Source organism: Astyanax mexicanus, chromosome 12, assembly GCF_023375975.1.
Source record: "Astyanax mexicanus isolate ESR-SI-001 chromosome 12, AstMex3_surface, whole genome shotgun sequence".
Classification (NCBI taxonomy): Eukaryota; Metazoa; Chordata; class Actinopteri; order Characiformes; family Acestrorhamphidae; genus Astyanax; species Astyanax mexicanus.
In genome coordinates this window covers 11,529,737-11,552,877 of record NC_064419.1, presented here as the reverse complement: position 1 = coordinate 11,552,877, position 23,141 = coordinate 11,529,737, and the positions used below count along the sequence as shown (strand labels likewise).

Below are 23,141 nucleotides of genomic sequence, written 5' to 3'. Positions count from 1 at the left end.
AAAGATCAATTTTGTATATTATGATCTCAGGATCGTTTTTTCCTGTAAATCACATAAAACCAATAGAAAATATAAAAATACAATAAAATTAATCAAGTTACTGCTATTATTGTCCTAAAGTTTTGTGAAACATTATACAGAGTATGAATAAAAAAGAGAGGTACGACACAAATGTCATCATTTCACACATTTTTTGCGTGCATGTTCACACAGTGCAAATGGGACTTAATTTGTTTTTCTGTAGACTTTGAGACATTGAGAGTCACATGGTTTTCTGTAACGTTCATAATAAACAGTGCGTCCCCACTGAATTTTATCTCTCTCTTCTAGGTGCTGATATCAGAGGGACTTGGAAAATATGCAAAGGACCCAAAGTTTGTTGCGGCAACAAAACACGAGATTGCAGACGCGTGTGAAATGACCATTGATGAAATGGAGAGCGCCGCTAGTAACTTATTGAATGGCAGTCTGGGAGATGTGGCGGGATCAGACAGCACTGGCACACCCCAGAGCAACACGGACCATAACCTCCAGGACTACAGTGATGAGGAGGTGGAGACGAGCAGAAAGTATGAGGAGGACCTCACAGACGAAATGATATGCATCTCAAATTTATAGCATTTTCTTTAAAAAAAATGTGGAAAAAAAAAACAATAAGCAAACAAACAAAAACTAATGAAAGAAGAAATAGTGCCTTTTGGGGAGTGGAGAAAAGGAGCTCTCTGGGTTGATCAATCAAGCAAAATTCTGTTCTTAACCCTCCAACTTTCATCGGATGTTCTTGGGCACGGCTTGCTGCAGGGAATTATTTGCCGGAATGTGGGGAAAGCTCTGAAATGCATGTTGGTTTTCCAATAGGCTTTTTAAAAGAAATATTTTTCCACATTCTTCACATATCAACCAAAACAAGTCTCCTTTTTGCAGTCATATCCCTCTCCATTGCCTTACCCATGTGCACAGAAGACACAGATGAGGGGAAAATTATGTTCAGTTCTGTAAAACTGTTTTGGTACACTGCCATTCATTGCTCATTCCTAATGTTACCCAGGAAGAAGCCACAGAGTAACCAGCTCAGCAATATACAGTATATCACATTCACCAACCATAGTTTCAAACTTTTAGGACACAGCTTTCAATGTTTCACAGGTTTCTCCCTTTACGCATACACAGTGCAGATTCAGCAAGCTCTCCCCGGGTTTATTAAGCCACTTTGAATCAACTTCAATTTTATTTTAGGATATTTTGACATAAGAAAACCACAAGTATAGCAATATTCAACCCTGCTTTTGGAGAACAGTGAAATCATGGTGTTTCTAAAGCTTACTGGTAAATGTTGTTTTGCCTTTTAATGACGTTGTAGTGTTTTACATAAGCTATGTGAAAATGTTCTGAGCCAATGTGAATGCAAAATGCACACGATATGTATTAGACCTACTGCACTCTCTTCTTATGAACTCACATAACCTTTAGTCTGATCTGTATATAGTAAGCTCACCAGCCTCCAATGCTGGCTTATGCTTCTGCTTGCCTTAAAAACATTCTCATTCTAAGCCCACTCTTCTCTGTAAAGTTGTTGCATTTTTAGGGATGCATCATGGCAACTGAGAATATAAAAAATAAAAAAGCACTGGAGAAGAACTGAGGGTAGCAGGATTAGAGCTCTGTCATTAAGGCAAGGGGACAAAGAACTGAGTACATCCCAGCCCTGTTTAACTGTATTTATTTATTTATTTATTAATTGAGTTTTACATTTATGAGAGTAATCTTCACTGCAGGCTGTGCTTTTATGCATATCGTGTGCATGTGTAGTGTAGATTAATGCATCACCAATGACTGTAGAAAACATGGAAACTGTGGTTCCATCCCCTTCCATTCTTTTTTTTTTTTTAAAAATGAAGCCAAATCTACATTAAAATAAGTCAAAATGAACAGTGCATTTTAAACAGTATTCGGTTCAGACCTGGGGCATCATGTACTCAAGACTTGGCATGGAATTCCTGTTGAATAAAAATAAAGCACAATAAAATCCAGATGTAAAAAATATTCATAGGCAGAATCCCAAGCACTCTCTTAGTGCATCATGATTAACTTCATATTGAGCACACCTAAACAAGCAGAACACTCAGCCTTGTCCCCTCCCTCAATTACGCAGATTATAATTTGCTAATTAATACGGACAAGCCTAGGAATACTCTTATTAGAAAAATAGAAAAGAAAAGGAACTTAACTGATTGTGAATTGGAGGTTTTCTTGTTGGAGCTAGAGGCCAAAAAATGTTTATTTGATCCCTGTCCTCCGGATAAACAATAAACGCTTAAGAGTTGAATGCCAGACTTCATTATTGGGGCAAAAATCATATTGTACCACAGTTAGGTCTGACCCTGCAATGTGATTGGCTGAGATTCGTTCTATTAGTGCCATTATCAGCCGGTAATGCACTGTAACCGAAGCTCTCAATGTATTACCCCACCACATACAGACATACACCACCACAAATAGGAAAATGCGCTTTAAACATAAAACCACGGCTGCTCAAATCACGGCAGAATTCAATGTGCACCTCAACTCTCCTGTTTCCACCAGAACTGTCCGTCACCACAATAAATTATTGTGGTCTAAAACCAGGTGTTTCAGTTTCATTGTCCAACCCCTGTAAATCAACCACTGCAGCATTTTACACACACTAATATAATCTAGGCTAAGTGGATACACATGAATAATCAATGAATAATTATTTCAGTTGTCTTACTGAGTAATTTGCTGATTTTAATCAATAATGGCTTACTATAATAAGCGTGTGAAAGATCTTAAGTCTTATTATTTGCCATTTCAGTGCATCGACTCTAAGTGTCGCTAACCGACAAAAACACATTAGAAATATTAGAAACATACAGACGCCTGAACTGAAACTGACGTAAAGGAAACGGACATTCTCACGCTCAAGTCACACTTAGTACATCTGACCGTAAACGTGAAATATGACCTAAGCAATGTTTTTGTATGTACAAACCTTTAGTACATGAGTCTCCAGGATATAAATGTGAAGAGAGAGCTGGCAGAGAGCTGTGGAGAACTTGGTACACAAATTGGCAGTTTATCAAACAAGGATTAAGCCTAGTTTTGGAGTAAACTGCATTTTGAATAGAGATTCTCCATTGAAAGGCAAAAGTTAGTCTAGGACTAGGCTTAATCCCTGTCTGGAAAACCATCCCATAGTGTCTGTTAATGCAACCAACAGCACAGTAACAGCACACGATCAACTACAGTAAGATTAACTAGGTAGTTAATGCCTTCTGCTGTAGCCAAGGCCTTCTCACATTATGGTAAATTAATGATTTGGGGAAAAAACTGTGAAAATGTGTAAAAATGTGTCAATGCTAGCACAGGAAAATGAACTGTTGGGATTAGACCCTGGATATGGAAAGATAGCTTAGAGGCTTAAAATAAGAATTCTTTGTAATGGAAACATATGGGGATTACCAGAACTGCACGTCATACTGCAACCAGCCAGAAGAGGCGCTTGACCTGTTTTTGGCTTCACTTTTAAAAGACGTTTTCCTGTCCACACTTTCTACAGTCATTGTGCATTACCAATGCTGCTTTATATGTCGATACAAGAAACCATTTTGTACTTTTTGTACAGAAAAAAAAACAAAATAGAAATCACATTCAGACACCATATTTTTGATTCGCTTGTCTAGAATAGGTGATGTACAGTTTTCATGTTGGAAAAGAATTTTCCAAAAATGTTGTACTTTTTTTTTTTTCCCTTCCTTCCTTTTTTGAACAGTTTGAAAAATGCATGTGAAACCTCCTGTTTTCCACATCACTCGCTCCTACTCCTCAGGTGACCTGATCATGTGAAGTACTACCTACACGTCTGCACTACCCAATAGCTGCTAACTCCTCACTGCACCTTTGCTACCTCTACCAATCAAGGTCTAACAAAGTCCAAAGACATTGGGATAGAGCGTGCAAAACCCTCAGAGACCAGAACTGAGAGCTGAACCCGTTAGCCATTGCCCACTTCTTCTTATATTAACCCTAAAGAACCAGAGGGGCTGTTACCAAAACTGCTCTAACACGAGCTGCATGTCTCCGTCATATCGTCATCCACAAGCTGCTATCTGAGTGGGCTTTCTGAGAGAGGGGGAGCTACACACATTGCCGTCAATGAAGGAAAGCTAGTGAGTGAAACTGGTTTAGTAGCTTTTGTTTGTTGTAAACCAGGCAGCAGCCATTCACATGAAGCTGTCCAGTCTACTGAATGTCTACCAGCAAATTAGGAAGAGCAAACAAGGTTGAATGGATGGTTGAATTTAACACAGACTGAAAATGTAAAATGTCCAGAACAACCCATTGGATGATTTTGGCCAAAGTGAAAGAAAAGTCTTCAATAATTCAAGCTTTTTATTGCCTGTATTTTGGGAAATCTTTTGCTGGATGCTGAGAGTCTAGTCTAGGCTTGGGTATATTCTAAGATTTGGCCTATTATATGAAAATAACAGCTTGTCCATCATTTCTGTCAGCCCTGAGGATGTTAGAAACCACTTACCAGGTACTGCTGGTGCCTGTTGTATAAATCGCCCACTTTTCAGGGTGTTTACTCCCAGGATCTTTAAGTCTTGAATCTTTAAACAAAGGAAATCCTTTGTTTGCTGAGCCATAGAGCTTTCTTCACCCTTTTACTTCTTGCCTACACACCTTTTAACCTACAGACTGCCTTTATGCACTTTTCCAAGCTACTGTACACAAAAGAGAATCTTTTATAAACTACATTTGATGAAATCAAGTCACATTGGTCTAGGTGAGCATACATTACATATCAGTGTTTTTTTGTTTTTTTACACTTCAGAGTAAGTTTGTACACTCCATTCATCACTTTATACTCGACTCAACTGAAATCCCAGGGATGCAGGAAACACTTCTACATCTACCACTGGCTTTAATTGACTTCCTGCAGTGATTCACACATTAATTCCAAACATGTGTGTTGTTGTATAGCACACAAACCAAACCACACCAAACTCTTCTAACCACCAAGGGCTCTCTGAAGCAAACAGCAGTTTGCTGTTTCTTCTTGTGGTGCAAATGTATTGCATCAGTTGTTCATTATCAGAGTACACGCCCAGGGGCTATCCAGAAATATGCATTTGATTAGAATTAGAATGCACTAGCTTCTTCTCTTTATAAAAAAAAACCACAATTCACCAATCCCAGGTATATCCGTCAGGCAGGGGACCATAACACACTTTCACAAGCATTCACAAGCAAACAGTCTGCAAACATTTCAGTTTCAGATACATTTTCTAACCAGAATGTCTTTGCTGCATTCAGGTTATTTTACATCCTGAAGTAAATGAAGGGGTGTGTGGTATTACACAATTTCAAAACAAAACACTTTCAGAAATTTAAATTTTATTAGGATTTTGTCATGATCTGTTACAATGACGAAAGAGACGATGTAAAAATAATAAAATAAAAAGTATGATGAAAATGTTTATTTTCATATAGTGATTTTGTGTACTTGAACTTGAAATCTCTATTCTTTGTTTGATGTTTTTAGTCCAGCTAGTCCAAAACCTGTCCTGTAGCTCTTCGCCCAGCACTGTCAGTTTTGTACCGATGGACAATTTTGTTTTTGTACGCTTTTCTTTCTTGTTCGTTTTGGCCTGGATTATTTTATAACTAAACAAACTGTGTACAGAAAAGAAAAACAAACATGCTGGTACAGATAGATCACCAACAATGGAGAAAAATAAAATCAATATTTTGTAAACAATAAACATTTGCATATTTAATCTCTCTCTCCTTGTTCGAAGCACAGCGTTACACATTCCATATTCCAAAGCACACAGGCAGAAATGTTAGTATACATACAGTCACATTAAGATATTCTTATACGTTGATTAGCCATAACATTAAGACCGTATAAGACCTTGCTTCTCTACAATCACTGTATACTGTGATCCACTGACCACACAGGAGCAGTAGAAAAAGTTGTAGTTCTGGAGAAAAGTTGTAGTTCTATATTGCATGTCAAATACTTACAGACTGGATTGATTCATTAAAGGGGTGTCAACAAACATTTAGACATACATCAGTCAGCCATAACATTAAAACCTCCTCCATATCGGAAAAATTGTTGTAGTTCTATATTGCATGTCAAACATTTATAGACTGGATAGATTCATAAGAAGGTTGTTCTCAAACATTGAGACATACACTGATCAGCCATAACATTAAAACCACCTTTTTTATAGCAGCACTTTGTATTTCAGTAATCACAGCCCATTGTTTAATTTTGACTATGTGTTTCTGTATACTTTATTATTATTATTATTATAAATCTCCTTCCCCTGTTCTTCAATGCTCAGGGACAGGCACACCACAGAGCAGCTATTATTATTATATTAGTGCTGGGTCACTTGTGCATACAAACTACGTGGCAGTGTTTAACAGTTTGCATAAAATAGAGTATTATAAGTATTTAGGACATCACCATTTCTGAACACATTCCTGTCGGTTTCTTTATAACCCACACAAAAACACCAAACTTCGTATGAAACACCCTGTGCTTTCATTCCTAATACTGAATGAGGTGCTTTAAAAAGGTGTAATAAGAGAAACTTGTTACATAACAGGATGTAACAAGACTAAACAGTGAATAATTAAGGCTGGAAAGCGGTGAAAGTTTATTTTAGTGTGAGTCTAGAATAAATGACTGTACTGTGGCTTTTTTCAGAACTTTAAAAACATTTTGAAGCAGTGCAAATATATCATCAGTAAAGGAAGTTCAGTACCCCTTAAATAAGACATGGTCCAAAGTGACATTTTCTAGAAGAAAACCATGATTCCAAGTAATATGATTAATTCTGCTTTCCTTGGTAAAGTCAATACTGTGGAACTGCATGAGGTACCGTATGAACTAAACTTGCCTCTATTAGTATTAGTATGATAAAAGGACATTTATAACATTTAAAAGATGCTGGAAAACTTTAACCCAATAGATAAAACCACAGTTTCAGTCGGAACACTAGCTGCGTTCCAAAGTCTAAGGTGCAGCCAAGTGTTCTGCAATTCTTGGCATTTCTTGGTTCCAAAGAGAAGGACCCACTATGTACAAACGGGAAATGCAGTCAATGTTTAGAGAGATATAAATTACGCAACTGATGCATATTTTGCAGCTCTCAGACACCCACAATTCTCTGCGCATGATGAATCAATTTGAAGGACAAAAAGAAAAAAACAGCACCACAAAATTTGGCACAAAATAAAGCAGGGCTCATTTTAAAATGTTTTAAAACCATTTCTAAATGATTTCTGAAGAAATGTAAAAGCTTGAAATAAAATCTCATTAACCCTTTCAGACCCTGCATATAATACAATCATCATTTCATGAACCAGCCAATGAAACAGTAGCTTTGCACCAAAAAAAAAATTGCACTGGGAAAAACCTCCACTCAGACATTAGGGCATGGCAGCACTTGAGCCAATGAGGCAAAGCAAGAGCTATTTTTTAAAACTATTTTATGTGATTTAAAATCCTTTTTTAAACTTGTTGGTTTTACTGTTCAGGTCAACATCAAATATAAAAAAAAAACGTCAAAAGCAATTTCATATTTTTTTTCTTAATATGATAAAAATGTTAAATAGATTTTATATTAGAATATTCTAATAAAAGTTTTCTTTAGTGTGCATTAAAAACAGAAAGCATTCTTTTATTTTTATCACTCTGTAACTGGCACATAATTCAGGTCTGAAAGGGTTAAACTGTGTTATATCTGTGAGTAAAAGGCTATTAAGATGAAGTCTTAATAGTAGGACACTCCCACTAAAGACCAGCTCTACACCTTGACCCCTGAATGCAGCCTAAACTTTGGAACGCAGCTTTAATCACAATTCAAATCTAACTGTTGGATTTCAGGGATTCATTCAAGGCCCAGAAGAAACCTGCCTAGGTTTTTTCCCCCTTTTTGCTTTTTAAAAAAGGTAATAAAAAGATCATTAAAGTTCACTCAATATTAAAACATCTCAGAATTAATGAGCAGAACTCAGCCGATGACTCCCTTACACCCAGTACTCCCCACACTGCTCATCCTGGACCCAGCTCTTCCACAGCAGCAGCAGCAACAGTAGTTTTACCTCTGTGTCTCCAGGCTGGCTGGTTGGTATACAAGTACGTCAGGATCGTGGAGAGAAGGAAGACCTTTAATGGCGTCTGCTGCCTTTTCTGCGATCATAATGGTCGGGGCGTTCAGGTTTCCGCTCACTACGCTGGGCATGATGGATGCATCCACCACCCTCAGACCCTCCAGGCCGTAGACCCGTGTTTGGGGGTCCACCACGGCCATGGGGTCAGAAGACCTGCCCATCTTGCAGGTGCAGGACGGGTGATAGGCGCTGTCGGCTTTCTGACGAACAAAGGCGTCGATCTCGGCATCTGATTGGACGGCAGGGCCCGGCTGGGCCTCAGGGCCTCGGAAGGGATCGAAGGCTTTCTGGGCGAAGATTTCACGGGACAGCTTCACACACTGGCGGAATTCCCACACGTCGATATCTGATATACAGAGTAATCAGAAAAACTCAATATGTAAACTAATATTTTTTCTAATTTTATTTCAAAATTTTCCCATTTTCTCCCCAATTTACACAGCCAATTACCCAACCCATTCATTAGGACTCCCCCTATCACTAGTGATGCCCCAACATACCAGGAGGGTGAAGACTAACACATGCTTCCTCGGACACGTGAAGTCAGCCACCGCTTCTTTTCGAGCTGCTGCTGATGCAGCATTACTGAGCAGCCAGTGCGCTCGGAGGAAAGCACAGCGACTCGGTTCCGGTACATCAGCTCACAGACGCCCTGTGCTGCTGACATCACCCTAGAAGTGATGTGGGGAGAGAGCGCCATCTACCCACCTGGAGGGAGCAGGGCCAATTTTGCTCCCTCTAAGCACCGGCAGCTTGATGGCAAAGCTGCATGAGCTGGGGTTCCAACCTGCGACCTCCTGCTCATAGTGGCAGTGCTTTAGACCGCTGGACCACTCGGTGCCCCATTATCAAATATTTTAAAACAGTGATTATCAAACTGTGGAACGGCTATCACTGGTCCATCCCAAGATTAAAAAAAAAAAAAAACATTTTGCTTGCTTTAAAATATTAAGAACTAAAATCTATAATAATATAAGTTTCAATCTGTAATTTTCCCAACATTACATTGGTTAGGTAGTTTGCTAAGTTGTTAGCAATGATATATAGCAACAAATTGGGATGCATACTAAGTGAAATACACATGAGCACACATGAGGTTGTTGCTATGCAGTAAAGATGTTGCTATGGTATGAACGGATGCTAAGTAGATGGGTGAAGCATTGTGCAAGATGATTGTTGTGGTATTTTATATTTTAAAAAAATAAGATGAAACTAAATTTATACCAAGTGATCAGATTACTTGTTTTGTAAAAATTCAAAAATTTTAAATTATATTGCCATAAAGCTTTTAAATGAAAGAAACTTTCAATAAATACTCATTAATAAAACCACACTTCTAAAAAAGTACTGCTATCACTTTCAGACGATTCCTGTTTGACGTAAGAATTACAGGACTTTTCTGTTTTTTTCTGATGGATATGCCATAAACATTTTAAGCTTTCCCGTTCAATAGATCATCTTCTATATCTCAGCAGTAAAATGACAACATCAACAATAGTAAAAGGAGGATGTTCAGCTTTAGAGAGAGTTTACCGGTTGAGAGGTAGTTTGGTTGGAGAAGAGGATGATCATGCGGATTTTTGCTCTTCAGTTTTAACCAGCCTACACTCGTACTCCTAATTGGTCCCACATGTACCTGTAATTCATAGAAAAGAACAGTTAGCAGTTCCAGTTGATTGACGTTAGTAGAGTGACGTTAGTTAGTGAAGTTTGTAGGCCTGTCATGATAATTACATTATCGACTAATACAATACATATGGACTGTAATCATTACATACACTGCCTGGCCCCTCCAAAAAAGTGGCCACCTGAATTTACGTAAATGTAAATGTAATGTAAATGTAAAGTAAATGAAGCTGCAGTTGTTCTGCAGGTCTAGGTTCAGCAACAGTATGTGCTGAAAGAATGAGGTCAGCTGACTACCTGAATATACTGAATATATACCAGGTTATTCCATCAATGGATTTTGTATTTCTTCCCTGAAGATCACGGCCATATTCCAAGATGACAATATCAGGATTGATGGGGCTGGAATTGTGAAAGAGTGATTCAGGGAGCATGAGATCATTTTCACACATGGATTGAGAGAGTTCACCACAGAGTCCAGATCTTAACCTCACTGAGAATCTTTAGGATGTGCTGGATGGAGAAGAGCTGCTTTGTGCAGTGGTCAGATTCATCTATCATCATCAATGCTGCTGCAAGATCTTGGTAAAAAATTAATGCAACACTGGACTGAAATAAATCTTGTGACACTGCAGAAATATTAGTGTGTGACCATTTTTTTGGTGGTGAATTTTTTTTTGCCAGGCAGTGTATGACTGCAATTATTTTTGCTGACCTCAATATTGCGCATTATGTTAGGAGCATTAACAAGGATGAGTTGCTAGTTTGTATGAAACAGTGTTTTTATTTTAAGATATGTAAAGTTTATTTGTCTTTAAAATTATATCATCATTGTTACAGGTATAAAATGGTCTTAAAAAGACAATATACACAGCTCTGTATAAAAATAAGAGACCATTTAAAATTATGAGTTTTTTTGATCTTACCAAATTGAAAACCTCTGGAATATAATCAAGAAGAAGATGGATGAACACAAGCATCAAACCAAACTAAACTGCTTGAATTTTTGCACCAGAAGTAAAGGCATAAAGTTATCCGAAAGCAGTGTGTAAGACTGGTGGAGGAGAACATGATGCCAAGATGCATGAAAACCGTGATTAAAACCAGAGTTATTCTACTAAATATTACTACTTTGCGTTATTTGAGGTCTGAAAGCTGTACATTTTTTTTTGTTATTTCAGCCATTTCTCATTTTCTGCAAATAAAAGCTTTAAATGACAATATTTTTATTTGGAATTTGGGAGGAATGTTGTCCATAGTTTATAGAATAAACAACAATGTTCATTTTACTCAAACATAAACCTATAAATAGCAAAATCAGAGAAACTGATTCAGAAACTGAAATGGTCTCTTAATTTTTCCAGAGCTGTATATTATATTTAATCACAATAATTTTGGGGGACATTATGTTGTCCAAACCAAAATCTAGCTGTATAAACACTGGCAATGACAAGAATGTGATCAGAAATGCTAATATAATCATATAGCTCCACTATTACAAACACACTTATTGTGTTGCCAGGTGCCTCTTTTTAATAAGGTACATGCTCATCCTGTTACAATATTGTAACCATTTGCATCTGTCTGACGGCAGAGTGATTTAGTTTCCAGCTGACAGTAACCTACTGGAACCACGCAGATTGCCGTAGCATGTTTGAATATGATACATTGCGTATTTTGCATATACTGGTTTACACAATATACAGTGGAATTACAGTGTGGAACATATTTAGCCAGCTTTGAAAAAAAGCATTGTCTATTGACTTTTTTTTTGCCACAGTCAAATGAGAACTGCTTTTATTGTTAACTAAAGTGTGCTATGCATTTGCATCTTGCATGAGGATGTGAAAACTAAAAGAGCTTGTAGTCTTGTACATTTTAAAAATAGCCTTGTTACTACTTATTTTATTTCAGATTGTTTTCATTCCAGCTTCTCATCGTTTAATAAAACCCCTATCCAGATGAACATCTCCACTGATATAGTGCGAATATGATTGTGGTTGGTCAACTGGTATATATGCAGCTGGTCAGGGAACTCTCTCACATTAAGAGGCCTAATTATTTATTTATTTATTTTTTATATCATATTTTGAAAATATTATATTGACACTGGCGTGAAATCTTACTGATTTCTGCAGAACTAAGCAGTGGTCTGATAATTCCAGTCATATTCAGATACATTTCTTGAAAAATTGGTCCACAGCTACAATTCAGTCTCCAAGTGTGCATACCGAGACGTGATACTCCACTACCTACTAAACACATTCTGGATTGTAAAATAAAAAAAAAAATCTAATTGTTGGTTTACCTTTGCTTCAGTCAAAACTAAAACAGAGAGCCAGCATCTTTTTCGACCATTTGACCACAAAAATAATAACCTTCGTCCTATTTTACCTGGCACATTGCCCAGATTTATCACTAAGGACACTAATGTTAAAGGAATAATCAGTAATAAATGAAAGAGAGTGTGTGAATTGGCTACAGCAGTCCAAAATTACCCAGTAACCATACTGAAGCTCAGTGAGTACGTGTGGAGAACTCGCCTATTTCAATGGTTGCAGTACTCTATTAGCGTGATGTTGTCTATACTTGGCAACCTAGAGTATGGAAACGGGACTGAAAGATTAAATGGCGGTGGGCAGATTCGGAAGCCACAACCCACTCATTACAGATTTCCATTAAGTACCACACATTTCACATAAGAACATATTGAAGCGAAGGTCAGCTGACAAGAGCGGTTGATGCTTAAACTAATGTTTTCTTAACATCTGATATGAGTTACTACAGAAAATATTATCCTTAATGGACCTTTATACATTTTACAGATGTCCCCTTCAGTGTTGGGCACGTTACTTTGAAAAAGTAATTAGTTATAATTACTAGTTACTAACCGAGTTACTCCACTATAAAAGTAACTAGTTGCCAGTAAAAGTAACTATTGCGTTACTTTTGTGTTACTCACCCCCACCACCCTCTCCTCCCTTGTGACGCACATACACAGCGCACACACACACTTGTGCCTTTGTCTGTATGTGCAAAGTTAAAAAAAAAAGTCAATTGAGTGGCTAAAGTAACGCACAGTAACGGCATTAGTAACGCCATTTGTTTCAACACCGTTACTCCCATCACTGGCCCCCTTGATAAAACATACTTTTAATAAGCCTTGGATGAGTTAAAATAGTTTAAGTGCAAAAATAACAACAAAAAAAACGAGCTGAAAGAAGCTGTGCGCCAATTAACTCATCTGTTGCAATAAGACTAACCTGGTAGGCTTCAATCTTGGAGTTAACACGGCCGTGGTCGATGACCTGCGAGGGCAGAAAATGGAACTGAATGTCAGGATGAGTCACGTGAGGGCGACTCCGAATGAAGCCTCCACTCTCCAGGTGAGCTGTGGCTCCGTAGCCTGGGAAGGATAAAAACATTAATACAGAATCATAATCAACAATTTTATGCAAACCTACAGCAAATATGCATTTCTCAAACTGAACTCATGATGGTGGTGAAGATTTCGGTCAATTCCAGGTACTTTACAACCCATTTAGGAATTTTAGCCCCTAATATTTTCATACAGCCCCTACAGGATTACCTGGACATTTATCTTTTACATTACATACTTTCATTCCTCATATTTTTATCCAAATAATTACCTAATAAACTTAAAGTTTTACAGAGCTACAGGCAAAATGTATAAAATAGAATGTGTCTGTTTCAAGGTAAATTCTGGTTATAGTGCCTCATGTCCGCTTACCTGTGAACTTAAGCATCCATTCCAGGCCGATCTTAATCATATGGAAAGGTTTCTGAGCCTTGTACAGAGTAATGGGCTGAGTACACTGCTGCTGGACATATAGCTCCAGGTGGTCCTGCAGATTGCTGCCAACTCCTGCACAGACAGTCACAGATGGAAATTTACCAAGTTTATTCACCTTCAAACATAGTGACTCAATATTACAGCAGGACAATTCGGTCCAATCCTATTTCTCCTTTGTACCCTACCCCTTATTTTTAAATATAACCCTTCTTTCCCTTGAAACAGAGTTACGAGGGGAAAAGGTGAAATCCTCCCCCTAATAAAAGAACTGGGACAACCCTTCAAGCACCCGATACAGATATATAGCTATAGCAGTGAAGCAGTAAAGAAGTATAGCAACCTAACTGCTGCTAACTGATTACTAGTTAACTTTAGGGTTTATTGTATAAAAAAATGTGGACTCTGTTGTCTGTTGCATCATTAATGGTAGAACAGGAAAGTTAGTAAGCTAGCTAACTACTGAGACAAACTACAAGCGATATTTTATTCTTGTTATGAAAATGACCATAAAACATTGAAACTATACATTAAACTATGGTAATAAAGTGATTATTGTAATTTTAAAATATATATACAGCTCTGGAAGACCATTTCAGTTTCTGAATCAGTTTCTCTGATTTTGCTATTTATAGGTTTATATTTGAGTAAAATAAACATTGTTTTTTAATTCTACAAACTACGGACAACATTTCTCACAAATTCCAAAAGAAATATTGTCATTAAGAGCATTTATTTGCATAAAATGAGAATTGGCTGAAATTACAGAAAATGCAGAGCTATCAGACCTCAAACAATGCAAAAAAGTTCAGAACAACATTTGGTGGAATAAACCTAGTTTTTAATCAGTTTTCATGCATGTTGGCTCCTCCACCATTCTTACACACTGCTTTTGAATAACTTTATGCCTTTACTCCTGGTGCAAAAATTCAAGCAGTTCAACTTGGTTTGATGGCTTGTGATCATCCATCTTCCTCTTGATTATATTCCAGAGGTTTTCAATTTCGTAAAATCAATTTTAAGTGGTCTTTTATTTTTATTGAGAGCTGTATATATGTCGAAATAAAAAATGTTTAACAATCATACGATGTTTAAACACATTTCCAATATTTTTATATATAGAAATATTGTCACTGACTGACATTCATTACAGAGTGTAGGAAAGAACACAATGTTAGGACTTTCAGACCTCAATTTGACCTCCACCAGCTACCTAAAAAATATTTTGCTATGTTCTCCAGCTTTGTGGTTGGGGGGCTTTTTTATGTGTGTTAGACTGTTAGTCTGTTTTATTGTTTTGTCTCATTTATTTTTCTTTTTTCAGATGTTATAAAATATCTGAAAAAAAATGATTAAAAAAAAGAAAATTAGCTGCCATATTTTCTTTAAAACATAGGTAGGCCAAAGGTTACACTACAAAATAACTTGCCTAAAGATGTTCTAGATTTAAGTAAGTCATATGTGCCATCCACAATCATGCAAGCTACATAGAGGTTAATATAACATTAGGTTATTTTTAATCTCTGGAATCTTTACTCTTTAATCTTTACTATGTAAAACTGGCAAACATGCTGTTTTCAGATGGGACTAAAATCAGCAATAATCAGAGTAACTGTGAAAAAACTATACTATAAAATATTCTAAAGCAACTATATAATATTGAATGGGATTATTTTGTTTTTATAAGATGTCTCTGGGTATATGAGAAGATAATGAAGTGTGGAAGGTCCCCAAAGGTCACCTGGAAGATGCTGTACGACGGGAATGTCCAGTTTTTGCAAATCGTCAGCGTTTCCAACCCCAGACAGCATGAGAAGCTGTGGGGAATTAATGGCACCACCACTGAGAATGACCTCCTTGTCAGCCAATACCTGAGGCAAAAACACAAATGCACACACATGCATGATATCCCTTTACAGCAGTAAAAGCAAATAAGCAATAAGTAATTTGTTTTTCAAATAGCTGTAATGCCGGTGAGATTAGGAGAGCAACAGGACGTGCACAGATCAAAGGGATTAGCAAGGAAATGTCACTGAATTTCAAATCAGCCAATGATCTTGTTTTCCTCTGCAGTGCAGAAACTCTTACATATATGAAACCATGCTGCTGATGACCACAATGCTGATAAGGAAGAAGAACATGTGGTTAAAAGACTTGCAATCAAGACTGATATACAAAAAGGTCTATTCAGCACCTGAATGCCTAAACACTGTTTATTAAAAATACTAAACAATTTGGATGTAACTCATTTAGCTTTCTGACTGTGTGGACCACATTTAACCCTGACCAAATGTACAGTATTTTTTGTATTGTGTGGATAGTGGTGTTTGTTAGCTCTGCTGTGTTCTGTGCTATCTAAAGTGAGTATCCCCTCCAGAAGAGTATTCAGCTGGAGGTATTAAGTTTTAACATTAGTTTTACACATTCTACAAATATAATGTAAGTAAAACAATACACTACAAAAACTGGCAATTACAGCACATATCATGCATCATAGGTTTTAATGAGTTCCTGCAGCCATGTGCAAGCTCTGTAGGTCCACGTAAAGACCGAATAATGAACTGCAGAATCCTGTGACCGAGGACTATTGGTTCTCAGAAGCATCTAGGTTTTGATTTTTTTTATACATAAAACATCGTGCTGATCAAATTTCTAATTTACATATCCCCGATCCCAGATAAAAAGCCTGTTTAAAAAGCCTGTTTAACAATGTTTAAAAATATTAGCAGATCCTTCATGAATAACAGATAGAACCAGTTGGTGATAGTTTAGGACTACTGACAAAACTAAAGCAGGTAAACTGATTCTTAAATGATCAATGATTATGATAAGTTAGGGATCTCACTGAAATATTCCTTACAGGCCAGTTAGTTAGAAGACAAGGCACAACAAATATGAATGAATAAATGAATGAATGCCTTTATTGTATGTAGTTATGTAGTTTTAAAAGATTATCCTAAGAACTTCAATTAATTTATTTTTATTTTAAGCATTTTTTTAAACTCAATATCTCAGTACTGTGCTATTTTGTGGTACTTTATTACTTAAAGGAGAATGCTTATATACATTTTTAATAGAGACCAGCTATAAGACACTGTATTGTGCAAAGCTCACACAGTCAACACAGTCACTTTTAGCTCATTTGTGAAATGTGCTTGGTTACAATCTGGCCAGCCTGGTCACAAACTCACTAGTGTAATATGTTGCTACTAATCCATGACCCCTAAACTAAGTTCTACCTTCTTTGTTTGTCCATTCTGTTGGTACTCCACTCCAACTGCTCGGGTCCCATCAAATAAGACACGTGTGGTCAGGCACCCGACTTCAGCTTTTAGGTTGGGTCTGGACAGAGCTGGCCTCAAGTATGCACTGGCTGTGCTCCACCTTTTGCCTACAGGGTTAAAAGAAAAGCAGTATTTAAAGAAAGAGATCAGCCGAAGAGGGAAGTGGACATGGCTCTGGGTGTTAAAGAGGGTTCAGAGGAAGGGTGTGTTAAGAATGTGACATTTAAAAAATGTGCATTGCAATGCAAAACCCTGAAATGATGATCTCAGTTAGAAAATTTACTGCTGAGGTGACAATTAGGGAGACATCGAACATTTGGCAACGTAAAAAATATATATGGCAAAAAAGCACAAAAAAATTATCAAAAAGACTAAATAATTTTTACTGAAAAATATAATTTAAGTAATTTTGGAGTGTTTCCTCCAATATTAGCATCTTTTTCAGCAGATGTATTGCACTGCTAGAAGTAAATCAATGATTAGAATGACACTGCTGAAGTAAATTAATGATTAGAATAGCACTGCTGAGGTGCATTAATGATTAGAACAGCACTGCTGAAGTACATTTATGATTAGAATAGCCCTGCTGAGGCACAGTAATGATTAGAATAGCGCTGCTAAAGTAAATCAATAATTAGAATAGTATGGCTGATGTGCATTAATGATTGGAATAGCACTTCTGAAGCCCATTAATGATTAAAATAGCACTGCTGAGGTAAATGATTAATTAGAATAGAACTGCTGAGGTACACTTATGATTAGAATAGCACTGCTGCGGTAAATTAATGATTAGAACAGCAATGATGAGGCACTTCAATGATTAGAACACCAATGCTGAGGTAAATTATTTATTATAACAGCACTGCTGAGGTAAATTAATGATTACAATAGAACTGCTGAGGTAAATGTATGGTACATTGTGGAAATATCTGCTGGGATGTAAAAAAAAATGTTCAGAGATCAATGAAAATGATTATACTGTATTTGTAATAGCTTTTTCCTTTAGAAATAATACAAACAATTATTTAGGCTATTTACATTTTTCAGAGGTGAAAGGGGTATTCAGGCTTCGGACACATGTTTTGTTTTGGACCAACATTTTCATTTTGATTCATTACTAAGGTTCTAATGTGTTTTAGTGGTGTAATCATGAGCTTAAATCAAAATACAGGGTTTAAATATTAAATATTAAATACTGGGCCAATACTGATAATAATCTGAACAAAATGCTAATGATATCCATGTTTATGTACTACTAGTAAGACACTCCTTATAAGATCAGAGCTAGGAGAGTGATATGTGACTATGTGAATATGCTGACGTGGATCATATTGAGAGTGTGAAGTATTGGATTACACATTTCCCCATACACTAACCCCTCCCCAATACACTGATGGCCACTCACGTAGACCATATAAAAAAGTCACCCTACAGTCTTACTTCACTTATATACTTTGAAACTGCCTAAGTTACCAAATATATTTCAGCTTGTTTTAATTCCAGCTTCTCATCTTTCAATAAAACCCCTATCCAGATAAATCTCTCCATCCAGAAGCCATGGACAACGGTGAACTGGATATTTTTCCCCTGAACAGGTAATCACTGAGCTTCAGTAAGGCTACTAACCAAAGCTAAGGAATGTACCACCTCCACTAGCTTAATATGCACAGACATGCATTATGGACAATTTAAAGTATATATACACTCATCAGCTACAGAGTAAGACTCGTCATCGCTTGCCACTGTATGTCACGCTGGCAACGATATCAATCTGTCAATCTGGCAACTTTGTGTAATGTATTATTGGTATATATTACATTGATCTGATTGTAATGTATTGTGATATGCTGTTGCAGACTTCTGAAGGTGTCGTTTTGTGTTCTGGACCTACCTTTATAAATGGTCATATCCATCCAGCCAACTCCTTCCTGCTGGTAACCATTCATATCATCAGTGAAGGGGTAACCAGCCTGTTGACTAGCCTCAATGAACGCATGGTGCAGGGGATGGTCAGTCTTCCCGCGGGAGACGTGCAGGGGGCCACTGCCACCCCTGTAACGGTCGGCTCCCAACTCATGGGTCTGCGCCTTCCGGAAGTACGGCAGGCAATGGTCATAGTCCCAGCCCTCAGCCCCCTCCCTGTGCCAGCGGTTGTAATCTTCTGCATGCCCTCGGATGTACACCATGGCATTGAGGGAGGACGAGCCACCCCACACCCGCCCACGGGGCCAGTACATCACTCGGCCATCCATTCCATCCTGGGGTAGTGTGTTATAGTACCAGTTGTATTTATCGTCACAAAGGTTATAGGTCAGCGCTGCTGGCATGTGGATCTTCCACGACAGCCGTCTGCTGCCCAGCACCATGTCTTTAGGCCCTGCTTCCAAGAGAAGGACAGACTCTGAGGAATTCTCTGATAGGCGGTTGGCCAGCACACAGCCCGCAGACCCGGCCCCCACGATGACATAGCTGAAGGATGGGTTTTTCGGACTAGCTGAGACAGTGCTGTAGTGTCTGTGCCTGTGCTGTGGGTTTAAACAAGAACATGGCAAGGCTGGTACTACACTGGCATGCCTGCCAAGGCCTAAAGCCAGCCGTGCCAAACGGGGGACATGCACCATTACAATGTAGGATTTTGAGTCCTTAAGGTCCGTAAGGGGCTAATTTCTCTGTAACTGAGTAAAAGTCCTGCAAAAAAAAAAAAAAAAGGTTTTACAAGGTAAGTAAATTCTGGCAGGACAGAAAATTCATATGGGCCTTGCTTGGCCTTTTTAATAGGGCTCAAACACCCCTAAAAAGAGTCCCAGTACCCCTAAAAGTAAAGTAAGTAATTAGCAAAATATTAAGAATGAAAACACAGCTTCCTCTCACAAGTATATATTAATTTTCTCCCTGTGCTGCTGTGCAAAATGAAACAGCATTTTTTATGTTGGTTATGTGGTTTGACACTTTTATAAAATGTAGTAAATTAATGCTGCAGGATGATAATCCAACACAGGTTAAAACTGGAGTGAAACAGGATAGCTGTGATTCTGTGGGTTTTGAGTAGGTTTGTGTGTTTATTATATTAAAGGTGAGGTGCTAGACTAGTACTGTCTGTATGTGTATCAGATAATTAATGTTATCTATACTGAGTTTTGAGAAGGTTTGTGCGTTTATTATATTAAAGGTGAGGTGCTAGACTTGTACTGTCTGTAAGTGTATCAGATAATTAATGTTATCTATACTGAGTTTTGAATAGCTATTTAAATCAGGACTAGGTGATAGGTGATAATTAGAGAATGCGGCTGTGGGTGGTATTTTTAGATAAAAATATCTAAATGTGTGCCAGTGTTATCTTCTTATCTGCTGACAAGATGTTTAAAAAAAAGTAACACACTTGTCCTCTGTACGTAATAGTTTGTGTTTCTGATTGAATGTAAATTATTCTATTTCTTCTGATATCACACACCGTTGGCAGAATTCACCATGATAACATTCTCTGAACACGGTTGCTCGATATACAATCAAGTCAATATTCAATAATAAGTTATTCCAGCAAACAGATTGTGACTGTTTTCACATATGGTGTTTGTACAGCTGTATTGTTGACCTCACAGTGAAGGTCACAGTTCTGTCCTTTATTAAACTGTGTCCAGGGGTTGTTAACTATTAAAATGTTTAGCCTACACCTGTTGATCACTTAGAAACACTGTATTGTGTAGACACTAGACAGCATGTCACAATATGTTCATTTCAGGTCAACAGATAACAACAGATAACCGCATAAACCACATTCAGAGAACATCTGCATATTTAGTTAATCATTGAAGGGATTTACTTCAATTCATCAGACAAAATTCTACACAGCTCTAGTGTAAAGGTCAGTAGAGGTCACTGTGTAAAATCCAGTACCAGTCAAAAGTTTAGATATACCTTCTCATTCAGTGTTTTTTTTTTTTTCCTACATTGTATAACTAAATACTGAAGTCATACAGACTATGAAGGAACCCATAAGGAATCGTGTAGTAATTTCAAAGTGATAAATAAACTAAAATACTCTGTAAAGTATTAGGTGTTCTTATCTGGGGTGCTGTTAACTTAAAGTTTCTGAGGCTGGTAACTCTGATAAACCTATCCTCTAACAACAAAGGAAACTCTTGCTCTTTCTGTTCTAAGGTGGACCTGATGAGAGCCAATTTCATCAGTATGTTGTTGATGGTCTTTGTGGCACATGGACTTGGGGATACTCTTTACAGTTCTTGAAATGTTTTGCATTGAATGATCTTAATTTTTTCTTGAAGTATTTTCTTTACTTATTTGAGTAATTCTTGCAATAATATGGATTAGAACATTACCCAAACAGGACTATTCACTGTATACCAACTCTAGCTCTTCACAACTTCACTACACAACTAATGCTCTCAAATCATTAAGTAATTCCAAAGGGTTTTGGACTTCAGCATTTAGATAGCGTTTTGACACTGATATATCACTGCTATATATTGGCCTTTCACCATTTAGCCAAAAACAGTTCTTATCAAGTTTGGCCAAATGTTTTTGGATACTGCTAACCTATATCAGACAAATGTATTGGCCTTTCACCATTTAGCCAAAAAACTTTTTTTTACACTTCTGCATCAGGCAAAGTTTATTTAAAAGTTTTGGACACTGCTATATCAGCCAAAGTTTAGCCAACAGTTTTTGGACACTGCTAGATCAGCCAAAGTATTGGTATACCACCATTTAATTAAATGTTTTTGCACTTTAGCATATAGCCAACATTTTATTTTACAGTTCTTTATCAGGCAATGTTTAACCAACATTTATGGACACTGCTAGATCAGCCAAAGTTTAGCCAAAAGTTTTTGGACTTTAGCATTTAACCAAATGTTTTTGGACACTGCTATCTCACAAAATGATTGCCATTCCACCATTTAGCTAAAAGTTTTTGGACTTTATAATTTAAGCAAAGGTTATCAAGCATGTCAGCCACTCCTCACACTCTTTAGACAGAAAAAAGCTTAGTGACTATTTAAATGTCAATGTTATTAGCGCACTTTTCCAGGCACTTTCCCTTTCTCGGTTACTAGGTTAGGTTAGTAGGCTTTTAAGACTTGCAGAAGCCGCAGGGCTCATTCACACACATACTCGCTGACAGTACCGAGTACCAGCAGGTACCGACAGTAACATACTTATTCTGACAGCATTTACAGCGCAGCTGAGCGGAATACACCAAAAACTAAAGTTTCCTGCAGATAAACTGTAACTTACCGAGAGCAGAAAACCTTTTTTTCCGTCGGTTGTTTGTGGTCGGTGGTTGTATCTTTGGGGGCGGAGCCAGGGTCAGAGTCCTCTCACTTACTGAAAAAATACAGTGGTGCGTCCAAACTGCACACCAGCGCACTTAATAGTCCGCCTAAACCACGCAGCGCACTAAATAGTGCGCCTAAACCACGCAGCGCACTAAATAGTGTGCCTAAACCGCGTATATATATGCAGTGTTGGGAAGGTTACTTTTAAAATGTAATCCCTTACAGATTACTGATTACATCACTCAAAATGTAATTTGTAACGTAATCAGTTACATTACTTCAAGTGAGTAACGTAATCTGATTACTTTGGATTACTTACAATATTGTCATTTTTTTCAGCCTGAATGAATGTAGCAACCACATATTGCATATTATCCTTTTATTTTTCTTTCCAGTTAACAAATAGATAAACAAATAAAACAGCCTTTTCAATCACTCTATAAAAATACTTATGAAACCATTTCATCAAACAATTTTATGAAACACTTCTATAAATTGATGATAAAACAATTTAAAACCAAACAATGTTACAACAACTGTAAGCTATCTACTTGCAGGTTTGCCACCAGTGTTAATTTTGACAACAAATTTTGATTTAGTCTTAGTCATAGTTTTGTGACGAAAATAGCATTTAGTTTTAGTCACAATTCAGTAATTTAGTCGAATTAGTTTTAGTCAACTTAATGTCATAAGAATATAGTCTACTAAAATTACATTAAATTTAGTCGACTAAAATGTAAAGGGTGTAAATGTAAATGCTTTTTTCATCAGTTCCCTTGAATTATTAACTATACACGTATACGAAATGAAACGTTTAATAACCACTTGAGTAATATTGTTAATGTTTGAATGTGAAATATATTTATATATGATTTAATGTATATTATTATTATTATTATTATTATTATTATT

At 37.1% G+C, this 23,141-nt stretch overlaps 2 protein-coding genes across 15 annotated transcripts in view; one reads left to right on the top strand and one right to left on the bottom strand.

Annotated features, from left to right (window-relative positions):
- cacna1db (calcium channel, voltage-dependent, L type, alpha 1D subunit, b) overlaps window positions 1-4,893 on the top strand; it is a 140,585-nt gene extending 135,692 nt beyond the window's left edge. For all 14 annotated transcript variants that reach the window (XM_049486269.1, XM_049486272.1, XM_049486274.1 and 11 more), the window contains one exon: window positions 331-4,893. In XM_049486269.1, the coding sequence (XP_049342226.1) occupies window positions 331-618 (288 nt within the window). In that variant the 3' untranslated portion in view covers window positions 619-4,893. The remainder of the gene's footprint in view (window positions 1-330) is intronic.
- A 508-nt stretch (window positions 4,894-5,401) lies between these two features.
- On the bottom strand, window positions 5,402-22,271 carry chdh (choline dehydrogenase). The gene is made up of 8 exons (XM_007237005.4): window positions 22,189-22,271; window positions 18,827-19,623; window positions 16,891-17,042; window positions 15,393-15,522; window positions 13,592-13,726; window positions 13,104-13,246; window positions 9,748-9,850; window positions 5,402-8,560 (listed from the first exon to the last, which is right to left on the bottom strand). Exons 2-8 carry the CDS (start codon window positions 19,554-19,556, stop codon window positions 8,142-8,144), a joined length of 1,812 nt encoding a protein of 603 aa, XP_007237067.3. The 5' UTR covers window positions 19,557-19,623; window positions 22,189-22,271; the 3' UTR covers window positions 5,402-8,141.
- Window positions 22,272-23,141: the final 870 nt, after the last annotated feature.